The sequence below is a fragment of the Staurois parvus genome, unplaced genomic scaffold, assembly GCF_062004578.1.
Source record: "Staurois parvus isolate SC_StPar_1 unplaced genomic scaffold, SC_StPar_1.0 ptg000525l, whole genome shotgun sequence".
NCBI lineage: Eukaryota > Metazoa > Chordata > Amphibia > Anura > Ranidae > Staurois > Staurois parvus.
In genome coordinates, this window is record NW_028318321.1 from 11,081,701 (window position 1) to 11,108,148 (window position 26,448).

Genomic DNA, 26,448 nt, shown 5'->3' on the forward strand with positions numbered 1-26,448 from the left:
AAGAAAGTCTCAAGACAGTTCTTCTGAATAATAGAAATATGTTGTCATCGATCCCCATTAGACACTCAGTTGCAATGAAAGAAAAGCACAATAGCATGGACTGTCTGTTGTCTGCTCTCAACTACAAGGAACAAAAATGGTTGATCTGTGGAGATCTTAAGGTTGTTGGACTCATTCTAGGACTTCAAGGTGGGTACACAAAGTATCCATGCTTTCTTTGTGGTACAGCCGGGCTGACAACCAGCACTATGTCAGACAAGAGTGGCCATCCAGACAGATATTAAAACCCGGCTCACAAAACGTTCTGTCCGACCCCCTGGTTGAACCAAGCAATATATTGCTTCCACCCCTAAAACATCAAACTTGGACTTTTGAAAAACTTTGTAAAGGCACTGAACAGGGAAGGTGGAGGATTTGCTTTCCTCCTTCAGGAATTTCCACGGGTTAGCATGGAAAAACTTAAGGCATTTATTTTTGATGGTCCTCAGATAAGGGAGCTCATCAAGGACACTAGTTTTGATGAAGCATTGAATCCTGCTGAGCTCTCTGCCTTGGCTGTCCCTTAAGTCAGTCATTGCAAACTTCCTTGGCAACCACAGAAGTCCTCAGTATGAGACGGCCATTGATGAGTTAATGGAGAACTTCTGCCAACTTGATGCTCGCATGTCAGTGAAAATGATTTTCCTTCGGTCCCATCTTGACTATTTTCCAGAGAATTGTGAAGACTTCAGTGAGGAACAGGGTGAGCATTTTCACCAAGATCTCCATGTGATGGAGGAATGCTATCAAGGCTGATGGGATGTCAACTTTCTGCCTGACTACTGATGGTGCCTGCAGGGGGATGTGGTGTCTGCTCAGCACAATCGGAAGTCCCTGAAGAGACTTTTCATCCATGATTAGGTTTTTTTTGTGTTTTTACTCTGGTATATTTTAAGAATATTTTGTAAATCTTCTGTGAATAAACAAAAAAACATTGCAATATAGCAATATCTGGTATGTGCTTATATCTCAAAAACTTGATCTGATTGGGTAAAATCAGCATGATTTTCGGAATCACCACAAAAAAATGGCTTAAAATCAGGTATTATATCTTAGACCTTCAAAATATGGCATACCAATGTAATAGACCTATCATAATCTCAGCGGGAATATCATACCAAAGGCTGAACTCAATGTGTAATTGTATTTATTTTATTGTATCAGCTATTGCTCAGGTGAAATCTGCATTTTCCCCACTAGATGTCAGTAGATAGATATAGTCTATTCTATGGCACACATTGCAGGTTCACGTTTGTGATCTTTTTTAAGTTTTATGTAATATTCATTTAACAATTCAGTTTTAGATTAGTGCATTATGTATTAATGCTGAGGATGTCTTGTATAGTCCAGTCAAAGCTTAGCGCCATAGCCCTCTTACAAGATGGAGATTTAGGGAGGAGAGAAGGCAGAGGACAGTGTATTTTAGCCGACTGCACGTCTGAAGGACACATCCTTTGACAAAGTCATAATGATGAAACGTGTCAAAGTGACGTCAGGCACAAAGCCAGAAATTGTGCGGTGGCCATTTTGGAAGAGGTCCGGGTCTTTGATTTTGTACCAATGCTGATGTACATCTTACAATTGTAAGCGCTTTTTTACTTAATAAATTCTCATTGCCTTGATATTTTACGCGATGGATGTTCTCTTTGATTTATATATTGTGAGGGGAGAGATAAGAGTGACATTGGTTGAAGAGGAGCCTAATTGCTTTCAGCCTGTTTCCTTTGCAGTTGGGTAAGGTGCACGGCATGGGCAGACTGACAACGTATGGGGCCCCCGGGCAATAGGGGATCATGGGGCCCCTGTGTCCTTGCCCAAACTCAAAAAAGCCTATGAAAACGGTACCAGGGGCATCTCATGGGGCCCCCTACTGACCCCGGGCCCTTGGGCAGTGCCTGAGTTTCCAAATGGTCAGTCCGCCCCTGGTGCACAGACTATATGGTGGTGGAGTATCTATGATTTCACGAGATTGGTGGTCAGTGGTCTGATATTAAGGGAGCATTGTGTGGCATGTTTTGGAAGTTATATATAATATCTCACTATTTGCAATTCAATCTCTTGGAGGGAATGGTTGTCTATAAGGAAGAATTTTCGAGGAAACATTCACGTCCTGGGAATTAATTTTGAGTGAGCAAACTATACCTAGAGGATTAGAGTAGGAATTACAGATACCACACGAGGAGTGACACTTGGTGGAGTTTTTGTTGGTTATGAACACTTTAATGTGAGTGGTTTGTAGTTTCATTTTCACTGTGAGACAAAGGTAATGCACTATGTGTGGTTTATATATTTTCTCTGAGGGTTAAAGAGGAAGAGGAGGTAATCATTTACAAGGTTGACTATTTGAGAATATACAAGCTTCGAAGAATTAAGAAGTCACGTGGGGTCACTTATTGAGGACTTTTATGTAATTGGACTCTGAGATATACAGTGGGGCAAAAAAGTATTTAGTCAGCCATAAATTGTGCAAGTTCTCCCACTTAAAAAGATGAGAGAGGCCTGTAATTGGCATCATAGGTAGACCTCAACTATGAGAGACAAAATGAGAAAAAAAATCCAGACAATCACATTGGCTGATTTGGAAAGAATTTATTTGTAAATTATGGTGGAAAATAAGTATTTGGTCAATATGAAAAGTTCATCTCAATACTTTGTTATATATCCTTTGTTGGCAATGACAGAGGTCAAACGTTTCCTGTAAGTCTTCACAAGGTTGGCACACACTGTTGCTGGTATGTTGGCCCATTCCTCCATGCAGATCTCCTCTAGAGCAGTGATGTTTTGGGGCTGTCGCTGGGCAACACGGACTTTCAACTCCCTCCAAAGGTTTTCTATGGGGTCGAGATCTGGAGACTGGCTAGGCCACTCCAGGATCTTGAAATGCTTCTTACGAAGCTACTCCTTTGTTGCCCGGGTGGTATGTTTGGGATCATTGTCATGTTGGAAGACCCAGCCACGTTTCATCTTCAATGCCCTTGCTGATGGAAGGAGTTTTGCACTCAAAATCTCACGATACATGGCCCCATTCATTCTGTCCTGTACATGGATCAGTCGTCCTGGTCCCTTTACGGAGAAACAGCCCAAAGCATGATGTTGCCACCCCCATGCTTCACAGTAGGTATGGTGTTCTTTGGATGCAACTCAGCATTCTCTCTCCTCCAAACACAACGAGTTGTGTTTCTACCAAACAGTTCTATTTTGGTTTGATCTGACCATATGACATTCTCCCAGTCCTCTTCTGGATCATCCAAATGCTCTCTAGCAAACTTCAGACGGGCCCGGACATGTACTGGCTTAAGCTGGGGGACACGTCTGGCACTGCAGGATCTGAGTCCCTGGCGGCGTAGTGTGTTACTGATGGTAGCCTTTGTTACGTTGGTCCCAGCTCTCTGCAGGTCATTCACTAGGTCCCCCCCGTGTGGTCCTGGGATTTTTGCTCACCGTTCTTGTGATCATTTTGACCCCACGGGGTGAGATCTTGCGTGGAGCCCCAGATCGAGGGAGATTATCAGTGGTCTTGTATGTCTTCCATTTTCTAATTATAGCTCATACAGTTGATTTGTTCACACCAAGCTGCTTGCCTATTGCAGATTCAGTCTTCCAAGCCTGGTGCAGGTCTACAATTTTGTTTCTGGTGTCCTTCGACAGCTCTTTGGTCTTCACCATAGTGGAGTTTGGAGTGTGACTGTTTGAGGTTGTGGACAGGTGTCTTTTATACTGATAACAAGTTCAAACAGGTGCCATTGATACAGGTAATGAGTGCAGGACAGAGGAGCCTCTTAAAGAAGAAGGTACAGGTCTGTGAGAGCCAGAAATCTTGCTTGTTTGTAGGTGACCAAATACTTATTTTCCACCATAATTTGCAAATAAATTCTTTCCAAATCAGCCAATGTGATTGTCTGGATTTTTTTTCTAATTTTGTCTCTCATAGTTGAGGTCTACCTATGATGCCAATTACAGGCCTCTCTCATCTTTTTAAGTGGGAGAACTTGCACAATTGGTGGCTGACTAAATACTTTTTTGCCCCACTGTATTTACTTTAGATCAAAGCATATTCATGTGTTAGAATGGCCCAGACTTGAAAATTGCTGTTCCCAGACCCTCTCCATCCAATCTGACAGAGCTTGAGCTATTTTGCGAAGAAGAATGGGCACAAATGTTACTTTCTAGATGAACAAAGCTGGTAGAGACATCCCCAAAAAGACTTGCAGCTGTAATTGCAGTGAAAGGTGTTTCTACAAAGTATTGACTTAGGGGGGCTGAATACAAATGCATGCCACACATTTCATTTACTTTTGATTTATTTGTCAAAAATGTTGAAAACCACTTATCATTTTCCTTGCACTTCACAATTATGTGCCACTTTGTGTTGTCCTATCACATAAAATCCCAATAAAATACATTTATGTTTTTGGTTGTAACTAGGCAAAATGTGGAAAATTTCAAGGGGTATGAAGACACTGTATTAAATTACAGGTGCAGCAGAACTGGTTGACTAACTTATCATTGTAAAGTAAAGAGGATAGCTGTCCAGGAGAGTCTGTGTTTGTTATTTATATATTTATAGAGCACTATCATATTACACAGTACTTTACAGAGTAGAAAGACCCATTTACATCAGTCCCTGTCCCCCAGTGAAACTCACAATCTACTATTCCTACCAACTTACATATTAGAGGCAATATAAGAGGAAGCTAATTGGGTTATCAGTATTGGTTTTTCGATGTTAGGAAGATCTTAGAGCACACTCGTGCAAACATCAGCATATCTAGTACGGGGTCTTGTCATGCGTTAACATGCACATGTCCCAAGTGGCTCCACAAGGAGCTGCACCACACTTGTCCAGCTGTTAAGAAGCATTGATAGCAGGAAGAAATAATTAGAGGACACTTGTATAAGCATCAAAATCCCATGCAGATAATGTCACAAGTGAATGTTGAACACAAAATGTATTGAAAGGAGTAGTAATTTGTGTTTTTGGATTGCATTGGTAAGGGATCTTGTTTCAAGAGGCTCCATTATAAGCTCCACCAAACATGTCTAGCTGATACGAAGCTCTGAGGCAAACCCAGAGAATACTGGTTGGATTATGCAGTCTATCTTGTTAATAGCCTGGCATTACCTTGCCATATCCTTTGTGGCGCTGAAAGCAATGGTTGAGCAAGAAGTCATGGGCTGATCTTCTTCATGATCCACACAGGTTAACGTATGAAAATAATTCAATATTTTGTTATTTAGAAAAGACTGGAAACCACATGAAGTGGTCCAACTAGTTCCTGTGGTTTTACAGACAATATTGAATTCCTATAACGGGCTTATAGCAAAATTTGGCTCAAACTCTGAAGACTCGTACATAGTACAAGTCACTAATTATTCTTTATTTTCTTTTCTCTTCTTCCCTTTAGATAGCCATGGTAGAATTACAGGTAAGATATTTGTTAAGGTACAGTATATAGGTAAAACTTTATTTTAGTGGTATTTATTCATCACTGGGATTTTTATTTTGTTGCTATATAAATTAAAAAGTCCAAACATTTTGAAAAAGTGTTTTTCTTATAAAATTTTGCCAATAAATAATCTTTCTTCAAAAATCTTGGCCAAAATGTATTCATCTATCTTTTTAGTAAAAGAACAAATAACCCAAATTAGTTTATAACCAAAAATTATAATTTTTCTATGTTTTTTTTACATTTTAATTTTATTTTTTTATATTATTATTTATGGGTTTTTTTTAACATACTGTCACCCTAGCAGTACATTGTCACCATAGTGACACTGTACTACTTTTGGGGGGTGATGAAGATTTTTTTTTTTTTTTTACACTGATTGCTTTTACACCCATAAAGGCTGTAAAAGCAATCATTTCTCCTTCTCTCTGGCTGCATTCTTGCAGCCATTGAGAAATACTGCGAAAGCTGTGATTGGTCACAGCTTGTCACATGGTACAAGGCTGTTGTGAATAGCCTTGTACCATGTGACCTCTGTGATCATTCACAGATTTCACACGTAGTAAGCAATGATGTCAGAAGTGACATCTTGCTTACTACTATTCATGTGATCAATGATTGGCCAATCAGTGATCACATCATCGGGACCTTACACAGCGATCGGTGTCTGGAGGACACAGCGGGTACCGGATTGCGGTGCTGCACGCTCCCATGGAGCACGCACAGGCAGGGAAGCGGGGAGGACGTTTATAAACAGCCACCAGCTCCTGAAATGCTCCACTCTGGCTGTTTATATACATGGGCCTGAGGCAAAGTGGTTAAAGACCAAGCCTAATGAATTAAAGGATATGTTCTTCTTCCGGAGCATATTACATGTTTCCGATCCTGCAGCTTTCCCCCTGATCTCTCTCTCCCTGTGACAACGGAACAGGGATCTTCTCCCTGCACCTGCTGTAACAATCTGAAAAAAATGTGGCCCTGCAGGGCTCCGCCCACACGACCATGTCATCCATTTACAGGGTTCTGTGAATGAATAGACTACAAATACCGACAGCCTTTGCAAGCTAACGGTTTGTAGTTCTCAGTGAATTACAAGGGTGCTGGTGAGCATCTTCGTAGTTCATTGATTCTTCCTGGACTGAAGTAACTTATCCTTTGACTCAAATTAGGGTGAGTGCACCTCCCAAATGGATCCATAAAAACCCAAGCAGAGTCAACTGTGATCATTTAGGGCTGCATTAACCTCTAAGATGGCTTTTCTCAATTGGGTTCTATGGAGGGTTTCTTCAGGGTTGCTAGGTGGCTAATTCACACTATATCTGGTGATAGATGTTTTACCGCATTGTAAAATGTCTGTCACTGCAGGGACACACAGGAAACAATTCTTTCCTATGTGTAAATCGCGGCAACACACGCAATGCCAAACCCTCCTGGCTCAGTGTCCAAATGTGATACATAAGCTTCTTTAGTGCATTTTTGGATCTGAGGGAGGTCCATTCAAAATGAATTGTGGCGCTACAAAAACACGCAAAAAAAAAGTGTCCCGGCAGCGTCACTCAGGTGTGAACAGCGCCTTAAGCCAGCAGTGACAACGCACGCATTCACCAGGCACTGCCGCTTTATCCCACCACAGCCCTAGAGACAAGGTAAAGTGAGGTATTGGTCACATGACTGCTAATAAAAACAGCACAGATTGTATTTGTTTTGTAATTTGAAATAAAAATATCTTGCTATGTGTACTGCATACTTACATTGGTCCTACTTGGTGCAATGTAAGTATGCTTATCTCATACCTCAGGGGTCTGTGGGGAAGCTAGAAATCACTGTAGTAGTGTGTTCTAGCCACACTCATCACCACTTAGATTCTGTGCAAGTGAGCAACTCCCTATTGTAAATGTGCAGAGGGGAATCCACTCAAGCAGAACCTGGACAATCACTGACTACTACAGTGATTGTTACCTTTTCCAGCAGCACAGCAGGTACAAGATATGGTGGCCCAACATATGTAAGTATGTAATATAGGTCAGTCTTTGGTGTCAGTGGTTGAGGGTAGGTGTCAGTCTTGGGTGTCAGTGGATGAGGGTGGGAATTGGTCCTAGGTGTCAGTGGTTGAGTATGGGTGGGTGTCAGTCTGAGCTATCAGCAAATGAGGGTGGGTGTCAGTCTGAGTTGTCAGTGGTTGAAGGTGGGTGTAAGTCTTGGGTGGCAGTGGTTAAAGGTGGGTGTCAGTGGTTGAGGGCGGGTGTTAGTCTGAGCTGTCACTGGTTGAGGGTGGGTATCAGTCAGGGCTGTCAGTGATTGAGAGAGGGTGTCAGTCTGGGCTGTCAATGGTTAAAGGTGGGTGCCAGTCTTAGGTGTCAGTGGTTGAGGGTGGGTGTCAATCTTGGGTGCCAGTGGTTGAGGGTGGGTGTCAGTCTGAGCTGTCAGTGGTTGAGGGTGGGTGTCAGTCTGAGCAGTCAGTGGTTGGGGGTGTGTGTCAGTCTTGGTTGCCAGTGGTTGGGGGTTGGTGTCAGACTTAGGCGTCAGCGGTTGGGGGTCAGTGTGAGTTATGCGTGTCAGTGGTTGGAGGTGTTTGTCAGCTTGAGTTGTCATTGGTTGGGACTTTCTGTCTGAGCTGTCAGTGATGGAGGGTGGGTGTCATTTTGAGCTGCCAGTGCTTGGGGGTGGGTATTATTTTGAGCTGTCAGAGGATGGGGGTGGGTGTCAGTCTGAGCTGTCAGTGGTTGGGGGTGGGTGTCAGTATTAGCTGTCAGTGGTTTGGTATGGATTTTTTGGGGGGACCCCACTCCATTTATTCTTTTAATTTTGGCGTGGGGGTGACCGTAAAATCCATACCATGGTCCTGTAGTATGTCACCATGTCCTTTTGAGTTTTACAAAAAATAACACAAATGTGCATTAATTTCTATCACCTTTAGTTAACAAAACTGCACTAGCAGTTATCACATAATTAAATATTTGTCATAATTAAATATTTGTACAGTACTTTACTCCTCAATAGCTACAAAGGGTGTAAATCTGCTTTGTGTGCTGCAAATGCTCTTGGCATGCTGTAGGTGCCTACATCTTCATCTGGTCTTCCTTCTGGGTTGGTGGGCTTCGGCGACATTGAAGGCCAAGCATTCCTGTGGGAGACACTCTTTACAACTCAGGGCTCTGAAGGAACGGCGTTGTATGCGCCTATGACGTCACCGGCTGCTGCCAGAGTAAATCTCTCCTAAATGATGCATGTTTAGGAGATATTTACCATACCTATAGGTACAATTCAACCAAGGGAGTTTACTCCCACTTTAAGTGAGCCATCCTTGAGATGTACTACTCATCTAACTGCAGCAGAGGCTGTTTATTGAAGGCACATTATCTCTTTCAATTTACAATGTGGCTGCAACATTTTTATTTATTAATAAAGAAAAAGAATCAGTGAGCACTATGGAGGTTCCTCTTTTTTGTTGAGCTTGAGGTTAAAAAAGACGTGGGATTAAAAAAAAAAAAATTATACTCACCTCACAAGTGGATGCTGCATTTGTCTCCCAACATCACCAAGACCGAGAACTGAGCAATCATAGCTGATCTTCAGTGAGCATAGAGCTGGTGACTGTCACCAGGGGGCGGGAGTGGCTGCTGAGATCCTGAGCCAGTTGCTGGTCAGGCATCTGGGTGGACCCTGACATTAAAGTCGGGATGCCTACAGAGCCTGGACCGGCTGAGCAACCTCAGCCAACAGCAGGCTTTAGCCACCTGTCTGGGTCACAGGAGTGCAGAGCTAAGTGCAGTCTTTTGACCCACAAAGAAATACGGCCAAAAGAGCTTTGTCTCTTTTAATAAAGAATAATCAGTGAGCACTATGTTCTTTTTTTTTTGTTGCGCTTGAGGTTAAGAGCCTATGTGACTCACTGATTATGAAGAGGAGCTGTTGGGGAGTGAAATTCTGACCAGGGTGCTGTGTGTTGATTGAATCCATCTGGTAGAATTAGGGATTCTGTGTCCTTCATGGGAGTCTGACCTTTATAATGAGGGTCAAACTACAAAGACAGAGAGCACCTTTGGAGGATCCGGTGGAGGATTCGTGTCACCCATCCTGTGTTTTCATCATATTGTGGTCTTCCACCCAGAGCCCTGATTATGTCAGTCTTTGATGGGCTTTGAACACATTATTTTGTTGCAGTTTTCTTACTGTTTATTGTGCATTTACTATTTATTGTGTCACCTTCACATGCTATCACACATAACTATACAAACTCTAAATGCAATAACTACTGAGGATTATCCCAGAAAGTACATCTTACATGGTTAAATAAAATATATTTCACTTGCTTTTTATTTTATTTATTTTTATTTGGGATGTTGTGTAGGGGAACACCTTTTTCAGGAACTGCTAATGGGTTTGTAATTTATTATTCACCTAGAAATTAAACAAGGTGAAAGTGTTTCCTCTTACCACACCATAGCCGGTATTTTACACCTTGTACAATACCTAAATTTCACATTCCTGGCAATAAGTTGTGTTGGAGGGGATGAAGGCAAATGAATTAATTGCTACATGTTAGTCGGTTGGTCATACCAATACTTAGATGTGATGGCTGCATTATTTTCTTTTTGTTAGGCTCTCTTTCCTTCTTCCTCTCATCTAGTAATCCAGCCAGTAAGTCTGTTTTACAGCACGCACACCGCCGTAGAACGCTGCCCCTTGTGTCCTCTTAGGCCGCAGCCAGAAGCCGCGTCCCGGGAGAAGTCCCGCCTCTTCCGCCGGAAATGACGTCTCCCGTCATCCAGCCCTGGCTCCAAATGCCAGCACAGCGGGATTCCCCCCCGGTCCCTCTGGACACCGAACACGAGGGTGCTCAGCTCACCAGCATCCCCCTTGGTGGGGGCCGGGCCAAAGTCTGAAGGTAAGCGCAGCCCCCCGTCTCCTATGGAGAGGGCCCGCCTGTCACTGCGCAACCGTGGGGGGTAGAAACCAGCTCTCTGGCCCGCACCCCCACAGCTGCACCTCTCTCTCTCCACCAGGCCCTCCCGGTCCTCTGACCGCACCTGGACAGGCCTCCATAGCGTGTCTCCCCACCGGAGGAAACACAGAAAACTGAGGTCGTGAGGGGAGATGCAGGCCTTTTATTTTGGGTGGAGGTGTTTCCTTAGGTGGGGAGGAGCAAAGGTCTCTCAAGGTGCTGTCCTGAAAGACGAAAAGGGGAAAAAAATGCACTGGACTGCATCTGGTGTGAACCAGCTCTAAATGCAGTTTTAGGTGCAATCCCATTGACTTCTATTAGACTTTGCTTTTACTGAAAGTGCATCAAAGATGCAGCAGGACTTTGATGTGTTCATGGAAGTGCATGGTTTAACAGCATTCAATGAGATTGCTCCTAAATCTGCCTGTAGAACGTGAATACAGTTGCACCGGGCCCAACTGCAGCACACTGATGGGAACTCGGTCTATGTGCAACTTCATAAAAAAAAAAAATGAAATAAGTGAAAAAAAAATTCCAAAAAACACACCACAAGCATATGTAAACGCACTGAAAACACACACAAAAGTGTCAGCAGAAACTCAGAGATTGTGGTGTCTGAATATAAATTCTACAATTCAGTCCGCAGGGATGATTTCTAAGTGTAAGCTCCATGGAGCAGGGCCCTCCTAACCCTCTTGTATTGAACTGTAGCGTTGCTGTATTTTCTCCCTTTATCCGCTTTCCCATCGCCCTAATAGCAGATATACTGCTACAGGGTGGCAGGGGTGCGCAAAATTACGTGTATAGATATATATACACAATTTTGCATTTCCGGGTAGGGGATGCGTGCTCTACCTGCGCCGCTATTCACGACCTCAGCTGTCAATCACCAGGATTACCTATGGAGGGAGAGAACTGTAAGTAAACAATACAGTTCTCTCCCGTCGGCTCCTGCACACTGCTTTGCATGGCTCTGCATAGCACAGCCATGCATAGCAGTGTACATAAAGTGAAGCACACACACAGCTTACAGTAAAACAGCACACAGTTAACCCTTTGATCACCCCAGATGTTAGCCCCTTCCTGCCCAGTGCCATTAGTACAGTGTCAGTGCTTTTTATTATTAGCACTGATCACTGTATTGGTGTCACTGGGGATGTCAGTGACACCAAGTCAGTTCCTCCCAGCGTCAGAATGCCCGCCGCAGTCCCACTATAAGTCGCTGATCGCTGCCATTACTAGTAAAAATGTAAAAAAAAAAAAAAAAGCCCAGTACATTTGTAGACGCTATAACTTTCACGAAAACAATTAATTTACATGTATTGGATTTTTTTAGGAAGAACATGTAGCAGAATACATTTTGGCCTAAATTTATGACGATATTTGATTTTTTCATTTTTTTACTGGATATTTTTAATAGCAAAAAGTCAAAAATATTTTTTTCTCAAAAATGTCTTTTTAAAAAACGAAAAAAACGCACAGGCGATCAAATACCACCGCAGGAAAGCTCTAATCGTGGGAGAAAAAGGACATAAATGTCATTTAGGTGCAGTGTTGCATGACCGCGCAATTGTCAATGTAACAAAGCGCCGTGACGCAAAACATGGCCTGGTCAGGAAGGGGGGTAAGTGGTTGTATTGTAAAGCGCTGAGCAAACTGTTGGCGCTATATAAATCCTGTATAATAATAGTAAGAAAAGTAAAAGTGCTGCAATTCCGCCAGAGTGGTAGGAGAGTCCAGGCCCCATTCAGAAGTATTGCTAAGGGGAGGGAGGCGGACATGACCTGTGTGTTCCGGTGTTCCATCAGACGCCCGCACACCCCTCCCCCATGACACGGGCCCTGAGGAGCTGCGGCCTGAGTGACGTCGGAAGCGCGCGCATGCCCATGTGTCGGTATGCGTCCGCGTGCACGCGCCCAGTCTGTGTTTTCCCTGGGTTGACTGCGGGTCACGTGACAGGGCGAGCTGGCCGCTGGCTGGACGGCTGTTTCCCGTCGGTGTGGAAGGCAGGAAGAGAACGTTGCGGGGACCCAGTGCTGGTCATGGAGTGTGGGGAAAGGAGCGGCGACAGAGTCTGATCACGGCGGCTCGCGGGGGTCAAGGGCGGGCGGACTCCCCCGGGGATGGTCTCCGGGGGTCGGTGAACCGTCCCGGTGGCAGTAAAGGGGAGTGCGGCCTGGGAGCTCAGGCTTTGCACGGTAGCCCCGGGCGGTCCGGCGGCGTGGAGTGTTGGTGGAGGATGTCGGGCCGCCGCTGTGCCGGGGCCTCGGGCTCTGCCCACGGAGATACGACCGCCGGAGGGGAGCCGGCCCGGGAGCTGTTCGAGGCCTGCCGGAACGGGGACGTGGAGAGGGTGAGGAAGCTCGTCACTGCCGAGAATGTCAACAGCCGGGACACGGCGGGCAGGAAATCCACGCCGCTCCACTTCGCTGCAGGTAAGGAGCAGGCCGCACCCCGACCTCAGGATTGGGGCCCACCCCACAGAGATCAGGTCTGGGGCCCTCCACCCTATATAAGTCAGGACTGGGACCCAGCCCATAGAGACCAGGAATGGGGCCCTCCACCACCCTATATAGACCAGAACTGGGACCCCCACCCCGTATAATTCAGGACTGGGGGACTCCCCCACCCTAGGACCCTCCACCTTACATGAATCAGGACTGAGACCCCTGAGGACAAGTCTGACCATCATCGTCCTGTATATAGATTGGGCCTAGTCATGACATTCCTACCTGGTTACCTGTGACCCCCCCCCCATGTAGATCAGGACTTGGACCCTCCAAACCCTATATAGACCAGACCCCCAGGTCTGAGCATCATCCTCCTGTATAGATCAGGGTTGGACCTTACATGTCTCACCCAAAGCTGTGTCTGACCATCACCCTTCCCTATATAGATCAGGCCTGAAGAGAGGGAGCACCAGCCTACTGCATTATCTAGAAGATTTGTAATATAAATCCAATATAATATTACTAACAAGCATAGAAGTAAAAACACTCAACAAGCCACACCGTGGCCAAATATGACAGCCTCCAAAGCACGGGGGGGGGGGGCACACCGGGGTCCCTGAAGGCTGACTGTGTTTTGAAAGGATAACCAGTCTCCAAAGCACAGGGGGGGCACACCAGGGTCCCTGAAGGCTGACTGTGTTTTGAAAGGATAACCAGTCTCCAAAGCACAGGGGGGGGGGGCCACACCGGGGCTCCCTGAAGGCTGACCTGTTTTGAAAGGATAACTAGTCTCCAAAGCACAGGGGGGGGCCACACCGGGGTTCCCTGAAGGCTGACATGTTTTGAAAGGATAACCAGTCTCCAAAGCACAGGGGGGGGCCACACCGGGGTTCCCTGAAGGCTGACATGTTTTGAAAGGATAACCAGTCTCCAAAGCACAGGGGGGGGGGCACACCGGGGTTCCCTGAAGGCTGACATGTTTTGAAAGGATAACCAGTCTCCAAAGCGCAGGGAGGCCACACCGGGGTCCCTGAAGGCTGACATGTTTCAAAAGCACAACCAAAGCAAAACTTTAGGTTATCCCTTTGAAACGTGTCAGACTTCAGGGACCCCGGTGTGGCGCCCCCGTGCTTTGGAGACTGTCCTATTTGGCCACGGAAGTGTGGCTTGTTGAGTGTTTTTACTTCTATGATTGTGAGTAGTTTTCTATTGGATTAATCTCTTGGATAATGCATTAGACTGGTGCAACCTCTCTTTTTTGTTTTTCTCCAGTTGCTACAGGACATCTCCAGTCTTAGTGGGCAGCAAGGCTTTATGTCAGAGCTTGACAAATTTGCTTGGAATCTAGGAGTCAGCTAAAAAAGTTAGGAGACATTTATTTAAAAAACTAACAAAACTTTATTTTCAACAACAAAAAACATCGTAAATTTGCACATAAAGGAGACTAGAACCAAACATCATGAGCATTTAACTTGTGCAGATAATTAATATATTCTGATATGACGTACCAGATGTTCTATGCAATGTCATTTTTTTTTCACTTTTTTTTTTTGTGGCCATGAACATGCCTTGTACTTTTAGAAATAAAGTACCAATAGTCAACAGCTTTTGTAGGATCAAAATCCTTCACTGATGGTCCATTCATGTTGGTCATCAACATATCACCCAAACTTTCATGTTGCATTGATGATCTAAACTTATTGTTCATGAAGCTGAACCCTCTCTTACAACATGTGGTTGAGACAGGCAACACACACAAAACTGGAAACTGCCAAATACAGAAGATTACTTAGTTTCTTTCCCTTTCCAAAGGCTTTAAATTCATACCACTCGTTGTGGATTGCGTGCATGCATTTATCATGCATATCAGGCAGTGAAAGTTGTTTCTGGAAATACTGAGCCAATGCTGTAATGTCATCCACACCATAGTCATGTAGTGCTTTTTGTGATGGCCAGTCAAAGGTATCAAACACTGCTGTGGAATGTCCAATATTCCTCTGAATGAGAAATCGCTCTTCTAGATATTTCGCACCATACTGAATCAAATTGTCCTTTTCATGCTGGATCAAGGAAGTTGCAGTATTGCTGAGTCCATGCACCTGTACATCTTGATACAGACCTTTGAGTGATGTTCCAGTTAGAAAACTCTCTTCATACTGTTTTGACACATCTTTGAGTGATTTTAAAGAAGAAAGTGTTTTTCTCATGCAACTCAATTGTGCTTAAGAAAAGCGCTTCCCTTTGAAATAAAAGGGAGAGGTTCCTAATAATTTCTAGGTAGTCAAGCAGAAAATGGAGCATTTTAACAAATTTAAAATCTGTTAGTTTTTTCAACAAACCATATGAAACTGCAGAAACACCAATATTTTTTTTTACATCAACACTTCCAAGGTGGATTGTCACACATTTCCAGTCTTCGACAAGTGCAGAGAGAGCACTGACTTTGCTTGACACCCATCTTACGTTATGCAAGTACTGAAATTTTATGTATTTTTTTCATGAGAACGTTCAGCTACTTGCTTCAGCTGTCGCATTCTCTTGGGCGAATGTTAAATTTGGTACAGCTTCTCTAACACCTTTCCGCCCGGCCTATAGCAGATTGACAGTAAGGCGGGACACTCCTCCTTCTGACTGGGCATCGTATGACGTCCTGTCAAAAGGAGCTGCTCAGTGACCACAGGGCTGTGCAGCCTGTCACTGGCTGTGTCCACAGGAAACAGCCAATGACCTATCGCTACACTGGCCTGCTGCCAGTGTCATGTGAGCGCTGTGACCAGTGACAGCAGATCACATGTCAATTGTATACAATGGATGACTTCCTGTTATGCCATTCATTGTATACAATTGTGGTGTTAGCTGTGATTGGTCAAAGCAGTCACATGGTACAGACAGGGCCAATCACAGCCATCTGTATCATGTCATGAGTTTTGCCCAATCACAGCTAATCACAACAGACATTCATTCAGTAACAATAATTGCAAATAGCAAGGAAATACATTGGTATTCGCATTCATAATCTGTGTTTAAGAAAAAAAATCCTGATGACTTGCCCAGAGTAGTTCAGTGTTACTATGGTAACATTGTATTGCTTTGGTCATAGTGTGCTGAAAAAAAAAATAGTAAAAAATTAAAAAAATTATGTAATAAAAATTAGGAAAAAAAAAAAAGTTTACATTTGTTTTACATACTGTCACCAGTCAGTGTCCCTGATCACCGCCACACCAGTTATATAAAAACACTGTACTGGCCCAATGATAATGTGTAAAAAAATAAAAAAAATATATGTATATATTTTATTTTTTTAAGTTTTACATTTTCAAAAACTTCCAAAAAACTCACCATGCCTCTTAGTGAATACCTTGGACTCTATATTTTCGAAAAATGGGTAAGTTGGGGGGTATTTGTACTATCCTGGAGTTTTCGGGCCTCAAGAAATGAGATGGGTTATCAGTACATCAGGACTGATCGATTGTCAGATATATATAGCATGGTTTGTGAACTCTATAACTTTCCTACAGACTAAATAATGTACACTAATTTGGGGTATTTTCACCATAGAAATGTAGCAGAATACATTTTGACCTAAATTTATGAAGAAATGTTTATTTGCAAAATTTTATAACAGAAATTAAGAAAAAAAGTTTGTGTTTTTTTTCAAAAGTTTCAGGTTTTTTTGTTTTAGCAAAAAAGAAAAAAAAATCAGTGGTGATTAACCGCTTCCCGTTTGCAGTGTACTGCGGCCGGGCGGCAGCTACAGGCAAAGCAACGTACCCGTACATCGCTCTGGCTCTACCAACACAAGGGGGCGGGCGCACAGCGCTCCCCCACTGCGACAGCGCAATAAAGATCCCTGTGAACTGGACCCGGACTGGACTGTGATCACATGATCACAATGTAAGCAAAGCTGTTATGAATCTATTTCATTCATAACAGCTCTGCTTCTCTTCCTAGTGAGCTGTGATTAGGCCACAGCTGTCACATGATACACGGGGCCAGTCACAGCACCCTGTACCATGTGACCAGCTCTAGCCAATCACAGATCACTATCTTGAGCTGCCAAAAACGTAACTAATGACAGTTTATGAATGAGTTAGATTCATGACAGCAAGCATTGCATTGCAGGATAAATGATCTTCATTTCTCTTGCAAAGCAAAGTGTAAAAATACAAAAAAAAAAATCCCTGATCAACCCTTCATGTAACACTGTACTATTCTGATAAAAGTATAAAAAATTAAGGTTAAAAAAAGAATACCATACTGAAAATTTTTCTCTTTCCGGTCGATCCGGGAGAGAACAATGCACCGAGTAAAAGCATTACATTTTACACACACGGTCGATTAGCACATTTAACCCTTTGATTGCCCCTCTTAACCTTTTGATCACCCCGTCACCCAGCCAATGCCACTAATACAGTATCAGTATATAGAATTTTTCACTGAGCACTGTATTCCTGCCACTAGCGACATCCGATAATGTCAGGGTTAGTTGGCGCCCCTCCCAGCCACGGTCAGCTAGTGTTAGATTGCCTGTACATTATAGGTCACTGATCACCGCCATTACTAGTACAGTGTTTGTACAGATCAATATATTGATCACAAACAGAACTATACTAGTGCTCCTTTTTTATAATGTCCCTAAAAATGCAGTGTTAGCAGGATCGGCCCCATTCACTGCCAGTACTTTAGCCCCTTCGCTGTTTTTCACGGAAGATTTGTACCAATTGATTGTGGGCCAAGGCAATTTATATAAACAACAATCGCTGCCCACTCAAATTCAGCTCTTGCCAGACAATTTGCATGGAAACCTATCAGTTTCTGAATTTAAAACTTTTTTGGGACTTACATTCAATATGGGCATTACAAAAAAGAATGAATTACGGTCATATTGATCCACAGACCTGATTCATCATATGTCCATGTTCTCTGCTGTTACATATATACCCAACATGGACCAACAATGTACTGGTACGTCGCTGGGCTTTGAGTGGTTATACCAGAATGACTCCTGCAGCTACAGGCATCATCCTGGTATTGTTTTTTTCAGCTGGCGGCCGGCTTTCATTTAAAAGCAATCCTAGTGGCCAGTTAGCTGCTGAATTGTTTTTACAAGCAGCGGGAAGGGACAACCCCAACCCCCCTCCTGCTACCTTCCACAGTTTTCCTGGGCTCTCCTGTCCCACAGGGGAATCCGAGAATGCAGCTGGCAGATCCGCTGGCTGACTATAGAGCTGATCAGAGACCAGAATGACTTCAATCATCTCTATAGTCTAAGAAATCAGACGCTACAAGCATTTCATCACTTCAGTTTCGCAGGATATAAACAGTGCCATTTGTAAATTGGGAAAGCATCTGATCACACCGATCTTGGTGAGATCAGATGATGTAAGGCAGAGGAGGTGTCTAGAGTCTAATAGACCCCAGATTTCTCTGCCCTGGCATTTTAGCACCTCCTGAAATGTGATAGGCAGTCAGAAAGTAAAAGCTACGTAAATGCCAATATATATACCATAGTTTGTAGACTCTATAACTTTTACACAAACCAATTAATATACATCTATTGAGATTTTTTTTTTTTACTGAAGACATGTAGCAGAATACAGTTGTGACCAAAATTATTCAACCCCCACTGAAATTGAGTGTTTTGGCCAGTTTGACATTGCTTTTGATCATTCAGTCATCTTGCTTACATTTACATTAAAGAGGCACTTGTAGGTCAGACAAATATAACATAACAGTTATAATGAAATAACCACAAATGTCTTTTCTGTGCTCACAGCATTATCAGTTTTATTCAACCCCCAAGTGACATTCAATCTTAGTACTTAGTACAGCATCCTTTTACAGTTATAACAGCTTTTAAACGTGAAGCATAGCTTGACACAAGTGTCTTGCAGCGATCTACGGGTATCTTCGCCCATTCTTCATGGGCAAAGGCCTCCAGTTCAGTCACATTCTTAGGCTTGCGCACTGCAACTGCTTTCTTTAAGTCCCACCAGAGGTTCTCAATCGGATTTAAGTCTGGTGACTGCGATGGCCACTCCAAAATGTTCCAGCCTTTCCTCTGCAACCATGCTCTAGTGGACTTGGAGGTATGCTTGGGATCATTGTCCTGTTGAAAGGTCCAACGTCTCCCAAGCCTCAGGTGTGTGACGGACTGCATCACGTTTCCATCCAATATCTCCTGGTACTGAAGAGAATTCATGGTACCTTGCACACGCTGAAGCTTCCCTGTACCTGCAGAAGCAAAACAGCCCCAAAGCATGATTGACCCTCCACCATGCTTCACAGTAGGCAAGGTGTTCTTTTCATCATAGGCCTTGTTCTTCCTCCTCCAAACATAGCGTTGATCCATGGGCCCAAACAGTTCTAATTTTGTTTCATCAGTCCACAGAACACTATCCCACAACTTTTGTGGTTTGTCCACATGGCTTTTGGCATACTGCAGTCGACTCTTCTTATTCTTTGGAGACAGCAAGGGGGTACGCCTGGGAGTTCTGGCACGGAGGCCTTCATTACGCAGTGTGCGTCTTATTGTCTGGGCTGAAACTTCTGTACCCACATCTGACAAATCTTTTCTCAGTTCCTCAGCAGTCACACGGGGACTTCTCTCCACTCTACGCTTCAGGTAGCGCACAGCAGTCGAAGTCAGCATCTTCTTTCTGCCACGACCAGGTAGCGTTTCAACAGTGCCCTTTGCCTTGAATTTGCGAATGATGCTTCCTAAGGTGTCTCTTGGTATGTTTAACATCTTTGCAATCTTCTTATAGCCATTGCCCTTCCTGTGAAGAGAAATCACCTCTTCTCTTGTCTTCCTGGACCATTCTCTTGCCTTCACCATGTTTGTAACCACACCAGTAAATGTCTAGAAGGAGCTGAGTATCACAGTCATTTTAAAGCTGCCTAATTGGTGCTTATTATGCTTGATTGCTGCTCGGTGACATCCACAGGTGTTTTCAATACCTGATGGAAAGCACCTGTATGAACCTCTGTTCTTCAGAGTGGTAGTCTTTAAGGGGTTGAATAATTGTGGCAATGAAGAAACCACATAAGAACCATTTACTACTGTATTACATAAACAATTGATGTCATTTTAGTTGCATTTGGGTAGTTACAACGTCCTTGTAGGATTTGATTCTGAATACAATTCCAAATGTACACTATAGTCCCTAAACCCCTTTACAGCATTGGGGGTTGAATAATTTTGGTCACAACTGTACATTTTGGCCTAAATTTCTAACTAACTTTGAGTTTATTGGATATTTTTTATAACCAAAAGTGAAAAATATAGTTTGTTTTTTTTTTAATTTTCGGTCTTTTTTTGGTAGCGCAAAAAGTAAAAACCGCAGAGGTGATCAAATACCACCAAAAGAAAGCTCCATTTGTGTGAAAAAGGACATACATTTCGTTTGGGTACAGCATTGCACAACCGCACAATTACCAGTTGAAATAGCGCAGTGCCAAACAGCAAAAAATGGCCTGGTAATGAGGTGGAGTAAATCTTCTGGAGGGCAAGTGATTAAATACCACCAAAGCTCTATTTGTTTGAAAAAAAGAACACTTTTTTTTTTTTTTTTAATGGGTACAGTGTTGCATGTCCACACAATTGTCATTCAAAGTGCAACAACACTGAAAGTTGAAAATTGGCCTAGGCAGGAAGGGGGTAAAAGTGCCCGGTATTGAAGTGGTTAAAACAGAGTCACGGTAACCAATGCATTTTCTGTTTTTCACTGAGCTTAATACATTTAGATTTAATGTGTGCAACAAAGTGCCAATTACATGGCTGAGATTTTGACGTACTTTCTGTATCAGTCCATTTTCTGCTCCAATCACACTTGCAGCACTATCTGTACCAATTCCAATCAGCTTGCTTGAAGAAAGCCAATCTGAAAGACCATGTGTCTTCAGATCTGTAGTGATGGTTTCTAAGGTCCCCTGTGCAGTAACCATTTCAAGAGGTAGGACTGATAGAAATACTTCTTTGGTCCTATTGTTCTTGACGTATCTGACAGTCAATCCATCTAACATCAAACATACATATTTTGCCTCCTTTAGCTCACAGATGAGTTCTTTCCGGATTACAGTTGCAATATTTGAGATGAATTCCTTGCATTTCTTCTCATTTGCATACTGCTCTCTCATATACTTTCTCATAGCAACAGCTAGTTTCCCTGTCAGCTCTAACAAGCCTTCAAAGTCTGTATATGGTTTGTTTTTTTTTTTTTTGCAATATAATTGGCCATATTAAATAGAATTTTCATGTGGTTGAACATCCCTTGATCCATTTTCATAACTCATGCAGCCAATGGCGTAGCTTCTGGAGCCAACAGGGCATGTTTGGCTTTTTACACATTTTTCATGCTGGAGAGACTTTCCATGTTCTTTGAAGGCCTCCAGTTTAAATGGTCCTGAGAACCCTTTCACAGTCTTGGATGTGTGGTCAGCAATGCCAGGGAAGGAGGCACAAATCTCACATATGGCTGTACTTGTGTTATGGTCAGATTTAAGCCATGTGAATTCCTTGCACCAATCTTGCTTTAAATGTCCTTCCATCATTTTGAGGGTGACTTGTTGAAGGGGACTTCTCTGCTGGTGGTTCTTCTCTTGTGCAGTTTGATTTTGCGGTAGCATGTTGCACTGCACTTTCTGAACAAGAAGTCTTTGCAAAGAAATTTGTCATTCGCAGTTGTTTTGCATCTTCTGGCGTCACAGCTTTTGCGACACGTTTCATTTTTTTCTGAATTCCTAAACAAAGCTGTTTGTGTTTTAATACATGTTATTACTTAACGGCTTGGTCTCCAAAAGGTACTGTTCTCTATTTTTATATATTTTTTTCTTTAAAGCATATTCAGCACTGTTAATTTAACCGGCAATTGCATGGTCATGCAATACTGTACTCAAATTAAATTTGTCCCTTTTTTTTTTTTTTTTTTTACACAAATAGAGCTTTCTTTTGGTGGTATTTGAGCACCTGCGGTTTTTTTGAAATTTTTGCGTTATAAACAAAGACAGAAAACGTTGGGTAAAAAACCCCAAATGTATTCTGCTACATGTCTTTGGTAAAAAATCCCAATAGGTGTATATTGATTGGTTTGCGTGAAAGTTATAGTCTACAAACTGGTGTGTGTATATATACTGGAAATTTTATTGTTTTTATGCTGGTAATGGCAGCGATCAGTGACTGATAGCAGGACTGTGATAGTGCGGTGGGCAACCTGACACACCTCAGATTGGCTGACCCCAACCATGACCCACTGATTGGCATGTGCTAATGTGCTAGAGCTGGAAGTGCCAGATTGCTGCTTCCCTGTAGCAGGGTTAAATTTAAAAAAACAAAACAAAAAAAAACCTGCCTTGGTAATATAATGTCCGCGTCCCTGTGAAAGGAATGGCAGGCACAGCACTTCCAGACTCCCAGCCACAAACCCCAGTAGGACACATTAGGCAGCGTCACAGCCAGTCACCTGGCCACCATATGCATTAATGGGCAGAGGATCACTAACGAGGGACAGTGCAAGCAAGGTGGATTGAAGGGAGATCCAGTGACCATGCACCTCATACCATCCTGGGCTGTGTTGTGGTAGGACTAGAGAAAATTAAAGATAATGCACTTGTGTATCAAATAGGAACAGCTGCTCCACATGTACTCACCGGCAGGATTGAAAGCATGCCTTCAACCTCAACCCAGCTGTCACATTGGGAAGATGTGGGAGGCTGTCTGTGCCATCAGTCACAGCCCTACCCAGCAGAGGAGGGAGCCGATTCCCATGTAAGCTTTGTAAGGGCATTTCCCATAACAGAGAGTGAGCAATGTATCTAGTTCCAGCAGGCTGCAAAACCGCGGCCTCAATTACTGACAGCTGTGTCTGCGCACCTGTGGTGGTTGGGGGGGGAGCGGCACATGGGGAGGTTGATTACACACAGGACCTCTGCTGGAGTGTAGCCCAGGTGCAAGGATGATCATTCTAGACACCAGGGCGACCTGGCGCTTTGTTGAGCCCTGCTTTATGTGACTATTCGGTGATTGACAGCCGCGGCTGTGAACGACGGCACGGGTAGGGCTCGCGCGTGCCCCCTACCCTGAAATAGTGTGTGTGTGTGTGTGTGTGTGTGTATATATATGTATGTATATATATATATATATATATATATATATAAATTTATTAGTGTGATTTTGCGCTCCCCTGCAGCAGTATATCTGCTATAGGGTGGTGGGGTAGCTGTTAATATAGATACACATTCACAGGTATAGTCTGTTACCATGGAATAAGACTAAAGGTCGGATGGTTCCTTATTCAGACAATTTTCGGCCTGTGTGTAACTGGCTTTAGATTTCATGTAATTGATGATAGCACAGCTTTTATGTAATTTTATTTTCATGAAGTGTTTTTTTTTTTGTTTTTTTTGTGTGTGTTAACCACAGAATGATCATGTCTGACTTGGGTAAAATTCTGTAGTTTAGAGATGGAATGTATGCATGAGTGATGTTTACAGTTTTAATGGTTTGAAAAGATCCTGTCAGGATTGAAATGTGCGAGCTGTTGTTGATGTGCTGTTTTGGATGGTATATCTTCCAGTGCTGTCATCTGTATCATTCATTCATCACTTGTTGGATCCTATATCAAGTTTTGTGACATCTGATTCTCACGTTTTGTACATTTTTTGTACTAGGTTAGTGGTTAAGAAGTGAAGGAAGTAGAAGAGTGACAGGACTGGTTCATTTCTACCTTTTGAAAATAGATCAGCAAGGAGTACCTATTGTATTTTCGTGACATGTAGTGGCTAAACAAAATGTTTAAAAACTCACTAAAGCTTACATACACTAGTGGATGTACAAATGAATGTTTCTACAAAAATTTTCATCACTATATTCAATAACTTGATGAAAATCAAGCATACGTTCCTAAAATGGAAATTTATAAACAAAATTCTGCAAATGTACAGCCAGCTTTGAAGCCCAACTCCATGATAAAAGTAGTCTACCTTCCAGCCCCCTCCATCTGATTACTGGCTTAAATTATTACCCCAACATTTTATATTCCTGATGTGTCTTCTGTACCATGTACTTTGTTTTAAAGATTACCCTGTTTTTTGTATTGTCTCCCTCGTTTGAAATACCTGGTGATCCTGCCAGTCCCCCCACTTTCCTGTTTCAAACTGGCCATGCTAGGCATGAGTGTACATCCATCCTAATGTCAGTTTTATGGCTGTGCTGGGAGAACATCCTGCCTGCCCTCCCAATGGTTAAATCGGTGCTGGACAGGTCCTCCTTATGGAGACATCTGGGGTCCATGAGACCTCATATTTCTCCTCTGGCCTCCAAAGCAACAATATTGGTTTTGATCTGCAGCTTCGTAAGCTGATAACGACTTGTAAAAAAATAAACCAAAACCATCGGTTACCCTCACTGTGTCCATGGCAACCAATGCTCGGTACAGTCTGTAAAGGCGATGGCGGGAGAGGGAACCTCCTTTCGCTGCCTGTAAAAGTAGTCCAGGATTACTTTTACAATGTGCAGAATCGCCAGACCTAAAAAAAAACAATACCAAGATCATGACTGCAGCTACAGTCATGATCCTAGTGACCACTTCAATACCAGGACATGTGTATACAGCGGTATTGAAGTGGTTAACCCGTTAAATTGATACTAAAGGTTCAGATTAAAAAAAAAATATATATATCAAGCATGATATACTTGCATGCTCTGTGCAATGATTTTGCACAGATCAGCCCCAATTTTCTTTACTCGGGTCCCCCGCAGGCCCTTGTGGTCCCTCCATGGAATGCATCAAGGTAAATACCTTCAGCACCACTTTAAATATGTTTTTAGAATATAGATTTAGTAGATATTTGTTTTACAGTTGCATAGTAGACTTGAGTAGTGGTTTGTATATAGTAAATAACTATTATTGTATATAGTAAACAGTTTTGCTGCAATGTTTTTTTTTTTTTTAATTTAAACCGTAGTTTTATGATAGAAGTTGGGGCTGCTGAGTTTGCTCTGTCGTTTTTGTGTGCAGAGTTTTTATTAACTCCATGAAAGATTAAATCTGTAATGACATTTGTTTATGGATCATAAAATCAATATCTGTCAGGCTTTTGCTTCAAGAAACTATTTTAGTTCATTGCTTTTTATTGATTTTGTGGTTCGTCTAATAGCTGGGAGAATTGCCTATATTCCCTTAAGCTCTTTTTTTTGCTGACACTTTTCTTTGGACAAGATACTACTGTCAAAGTACCTATAGGTTGCATTTTGTAATTATCTTTATTTACTTTGTTTCATATAAATGTAATGTATTATTGTTACATATAATTTTCCTGCAACATACAACTTTGGTATTCTCATTCTGTGTATTGGTTGGGCATCATCAGCCATTGAAAACTGTTCATTAAATTGGAATTTCCGCTGGATTTTTTTCTTTTGTTTTAGGGTCATACTCCAAGTGTTTGAAAAAAAAAAACTGTGTGCAGATGTGTACAGTGTCTAGTTTTGAATGCATCTGTACACAGCAGTATACAAACTCCTTTGAGACCGCTGCGCCTGGCAGCGTAATGTCATGTTGCGGTTAGCAGAGTAAGGCTGCTTTCACACTGACCAGTTTTTCTTCCATTTTTGCGTGTTAAAAAAAAACAGAAGAAAAATGCGACACCATTAAATCCTATTGAACTTTCAACACTCATCAGTCGTCTGTTATTTCTCAAAGTCCTGCAAGCAGCATTTTTGGTGCATGTTTGGAGCGGTAAAAAAAATCGCACCAACAACGCACCTCCCCATTGAAATAGAAAACGCATCAAAAATGCACCTGCGGTTTTTTGTTTTTTTTTTCTTCACAGGTGCAAAATGTACTGGAAAGCCAGCAAAAATGCATATGTAATGAAGCAGTGTGAAAGTAGCCAATAAAATTCAGAACACCGCTACATTGAGGCCACACGTTTAAGTGTTTATTTATACTGTATGCTTTTTATTTGTGTGAACGTTTACATGCAAACAGTGTACAGAGTTAAGGCACCCTACTGGCCACTGCTCAGGGCCGAGATGTCATTTTCAACAGGGTTTTGCTAGTGGTGCTTGTGACACCGACTGTACACAACTGATATTTATTTATTTAGTGCTGTCAGTTTGTTCAGTGCTTTACAGAAATAAGGTAGACAATAGTTGCAATACAATTTTAGACAACACATATCAGTCATGTGCAGTGACGCATGAGCAGAATGACTTCAGCCAGTTCTTGAATTGCAATGTACAGTGGACTGCATTATCTACTTGAATATTGTAAAACACTGAGCAGATTGTTGGCATTATATAAATTAGGGATGCACCAGCATTTCGGTGGCAAACGTTTCAGCTGAAAACACCCCTTCCGGCCATCGGCCGAAATGAAACAAAGCACCGATACAGGTGTCGAAAAACACCGCACCTCACTGCCTGCTGGCCGCCGCTCGGTAGTTCTCAGCCTTACCTGGGAAACCATTGATCGCATCACTGGGCATAGAGATGAGTGAAGGAAAGATGGCCACCACTCTCTATGCCCTTGGAGGACTGGAGTGATGTCACTTCCCGTTCTGACCA

General features: G+C 42.8%; 1 protein-coding gene and 1 pseudogene across 3 annotated transcripts in view; one reads left to right on the plus strand and one right to left on the minus strand.

Annotated features, from left to right (window-relative positions):
- Positions 1 to 12,308: 12,308 nt before the first annotated feature.
- LOC149451743 (poly [ADP-ribose] polymerase tankyrase-2) overlaps positions 12,309 to 26,448 on the plus strand; it is a 94,767-nt gene continuing 80,627 nt past the window's right edge. The window contains exon 1 of one of the 3 annotated variants that reach the window (XM_089690343.1): positions 12,309 to 12,866. In XM_089690343.1, coding sequence (XP_089546469.1) covers positions 12,671 to 12,866 — 196 coding nt within the window. In that variant the 5' untranslated portion in view covers positions 12,309 to 12,670. The remainder of the gene's footprint in view (positions 12,867 to 26,448) is intronic. The other 2 variants (XM_089690342.1, XM_089690344.1) reach the window with 2 other exon arrangements.
- On the minus strand, positions 14,349 to 26,350 carry LOC149451744 (zinc finger protein 862-like; annotated as a pseudogene).